Source organism: Lynx canadensis, chromosome B2, assembly GCF_007474595.2.
Source record: "Lynx canadensis isolate LIC74 chromosome B2, mLynCan4.pri.v2, whole genome shotgun sequence".
Lineage (NCBI taxonomy): Eukaryota > Metazoa > Chordata > Mammalia > Carnivora > Felidae > Lynx > Lynx canadensis.
In genome coordinates, this window is record NC_044307.1 from 89,600,595 (window position 1) to 89,604,205 (window position 3,611).

The 3,611-nt window shown below is 55.8% G+C and overlaps 1 protein-coding gene across 1 annotated transcript; it reads left to right on the forward strand.

The window, feature by feature from the left end:
- Positions 1–448: 448 nt before the first annotated feature.
- On the forward strand, positions 449–3,264 carry POU3F2 (POU class 3 homeobox 2). Its single transcript, XM_030314591.1, has one exon. The coding sequence runs from the start codon at positions 652–654 to the stop codon at positions 1,981–1,983; it is 1,332 nt and encodes a 443-aa protein (XP_030170451.1). The 5' UTR covers positions 449–651; the 3' UTR covers positions 1,984–3,264.
- The last annotated feature ends 347 nt before the right edge of the window (positions 3,265–3,611 follow it).

Sequence of the window (3,611 nt, forward strand, 5' to 3'; positions counted from 1 at the left end):
CCCCACCATCCGCCCCCCCCCCCCCCCACCGCGCGCACCGCGCGTCTGCTAGGGAGACAGATGGGGGGCGGGGCCCATCCAAGAGGGGCGGAGGAGCCCCGGGGTTGGAGAGCTGGGGTGGTGAGAACTAAGAGAATCTGAATTGGGTGGAGAGGGGGGACTGGAGGAGGGCTGAGAGGACTCGGCGCCCGGGGGGGGAGGAGGAGGGGGCAGCTCTACGCCAATCAGTGGCGCCGGCCTGGGAGGTTGCTAGCGGTATCCACGTAAATCAAAGGGCGCGGAGCCAATGGGAGGGGGCGGAGGGGGCGGGGCCCAGGCGCGTGCCGCTGCGAGCTGGCGCTGCCAAGAGAGCGGGAGAGAGCTGGAGAGAGCAGGGAGAGGGGGGAGCGCGGAGCTAGTCAGAGAGTGAGCGAGAGCAAGAAGGAGGGAGAGGAGGAGAAAGAGAGCGAGGGCGGGCGGGAGGCGGCGGCGGCAGCAGCAGTAATAGCAGGAGCAGCAACAGAAGGCGTCGGAGCGGGCGTCGGAGCTGCCCGCTGGGGGAGAGAGAGAGGAGAGAGAAGAGAGCGAACGAGCAGAGGAGCCCGAGGCAAAAAAGTAACTGTCAAATGCGCGGCTCCTTTAACCGGAGCGCTCAGTCCGGCTCCGAGAGTCATGGCGACCGCAGCGTCTAACCACTACAGCCTGCTCACCTCCAGCGCCTCCATCGTGCACGCCGAGCCGCCGGGCGGCATGCAGCAGGGCGCGGGGGGCTACCGCGAGGCTCAGAGCCTGGTGCAGGGCGACTACGGCGCGCTGCAGAGCAACGGGCACCCGCTCAGCCACGCTCACCAGTGGATCACCGCGCTGTCCCACGGCGGCGGCGGCGGGGGCGGTGGCGGCGGCGGCGGGGGCGGGGGCGGCGGCGGGGGCGGCGGCGACGGCTCCCCATGGTCCACCAGCCCCCTGGGCCAGCCGGACATCAAGCCTTCGGTGGTGGTACAGCAGGGCGGCCGCGGCGACGAGCTGCACGGGCCAGGCGCCCTGCAGCAGCAGCACCAGCAGCAGCAACAGCAGCAGCAACAGCAGCAGCAGCAACAACAACAGCAGCAGCAACAGCAGCGGCCGCCGCATCTGGTGCACCACGCCGCCAACCACCACCCGGGGCCCGGGGCATGGCGGAGCGCCGCGGCTGCAGCGCACCTCCCGCCCTCCATGGGAGCGTCCAACGGCGGTTTGCTCTACTCGCAGCCCAGCTTCACGGTGAACGGCATGCTGGGCGCCGGCGGGCAGCCGGCGGGGCTGCACCACCACGGCCTGCGGGACGCGCACGACGAGCCGCACCACGCCGACCACCACCCTCACCCGCACTCGCACCCGCATCAGCAGCCGCCGCCGCCGCCGCCCCCGCAGGGCCCGCCGGGCCACCCCGGCGCGCACCACGACCCGCACTCGGACGAGGACACGCCGACCTCGGATGACCTGGAGCAGTTCGCCAAGCAGTTCAAGCAGCGCCGGATCAAACTGGGATTTACCCAAGCGGACGTGGGGCTGGCGCTGGGCACCCTGTACGGCAACGTGTTCTCGCAGACCACCATCTGCAGGTTTGAGGCCCTGCAGCTGAGCTTCAAGAACATGTGCAAGCTGAAGCCTTTGTTGAACAAGTGGTTGGAGGAGGCGGACTCGTCCTCGGGCAGCCCCACGAGCATAGACAAGATCGCAGCGCAGGGGCGCAAGAGGAAAAAGCGGACCTCCATCGAGGTGAGCGTCAAGGGGGCTCTGGAGAGCCATTTCCTCAAATGCCCCAAGCCCTCGGCCCAGGAGATCACCTCCCTCGCGGACAGCTTACAGCTGGAGAAGGAGGTGGTGAGAGTTTGGTTTTGTAACAGGAGACAGAAAGAGAAAAGGATGACCCCTCCCGGAGGGACTCTGCCGGGCGCCGAGGATGTGTACGGGGGGAGTAGGGACACGCCACCACACCACGGGGTGCAGACGCCCGTCCAGTGAACTCGAGCGGGGGGGAGGGGCAGAGCGCGGGGGCTCCCCCTCCCCTACGGTCCACGGCCCTTTCCCGGCCCCTTGTTCCCTCTCTAACTTCTGATTGTTCTTTTTATTTTAATTATTATTTCCCCGTCCCTTAAAAAGAAAAAAATAATAAGGAAAGCAACTAAGGCACTGGACTATCCTTTAAACGGTAGCAGGTGTAATGATGTGTTTTGACCTTTACAGGCTAGTACCCAGGCAATGGAGTGGAGTGTCTCATAGAGAGAGTGAGGAGAGAGTGTGTAATAGAGAGAGAGAGAGAGAGAGAGAGAGAGAGAGAAGGAGAGATGGCAAGCACTGAGTTAAATACCTGGCAAAACTAAATAAATTACCAAAAAGAAAAAAAAAATCCACCAAACCGTGATAAACACAAAACAGCTTCCTGATGCTCGGAGTTGGCACATGCTCTGCTGTGTTGATTTAATGTGGATCCTCATCAGGAAGGAGGAAAAAATACACATGTTCTTTGATGTAGTCAAAATTTAACCGCATAAATTTGCACTGCAAGAAAATTGAAGTTTACACCAACAAATTCATTGAACGTATTTTTCTTTCTCCCACGGTTAATTTTGAAATTGCCGGGTTTGTTTTGTTTTGTTTTGTTTTGTTGTTTTATTCAGCAGGGAGAGTTGAAGCCAGCTCTTGGCTACTCTCCATTTCTAACGTTCTTGTGTTGCCCCTTGTTCTTCTTCCTGTTTGTGAACTTTGGTTACCTTCAGGCTCCCCCCAACATTGGTGTAACATTAGTTGCTTCTTTTACCAAAGCAAAAAACGATTGGCTTCATACAAAATAAATAATTCTCTGCTTTCAGGAAACGTGCATGGTCTACCCGCTTTATCCAAGGCAAGAGTCCAGTTTGGAATACAAAAATGAGTCAAGCATTGGTTTTTTTGTGACCAGCCACAAAGTAAACTTCATTTTCAGGCAGTGTTTCTGGGGGAGGTTGTGGAGGGGAGAAAAAGAAAAATCGATAGTGAGTGACTGATTGCTTCATTTTATCAGGCGGGCCCATTGTGAAAGAGCTCAGAGGAAATGTGGAGGTTATAAATGTATTTCCAGAGTCGTCCAACAGAAAGTGGCACTTTGAGAGAACTAGGGAAATATATATCTTCAGAAACCCCTGTATAGTTCTCTGCCTTCAGTTTTAATAACTTAATTATGAGGAATTATTTGTGCTGAGAGCAGCAGTTAAACTTTGTTCCTCTAATAGCTTTTTTTTTTTAACATAAAGAAAATAATCTGGGAACTTAATGGTGTATGCAGAGACTTTTTTTTACTGCACAATACCCATATGCATACAGAGGATATCTCCACTCTAGGCTGGTTTTGTCTTCACTAGCTCATTTGTTTATCAAATCAAATTTAAGGTTCCCACACCTTCTTCTCCTATAATTTATCACAGAAAATACCAGTTTAACCTAGACAGCTTTCCCCCCTTCTTCACTAAGGAAAGCCAAATGAACTGGGGGAAAAATGCTATTTTCTATCCTTCCTTTTCTCCCTTTGTTATAGTTTTAAGTGCGCTTTTACCTTATCTTGATGGAAAATGGTTAACTCCCATAACAAAGACTCTACTGGGAAGTGTAGGTGA

Bases quoted from the DNA above. Each gene is read 5' to 3' on its own strand.
- POU3F2 (XM_030314591.1), top strand. From the start codon at position 652: ATGGCGACCGCAGCGTCTAACCACTACAGCCTGCTCACCTCCAGCGCC.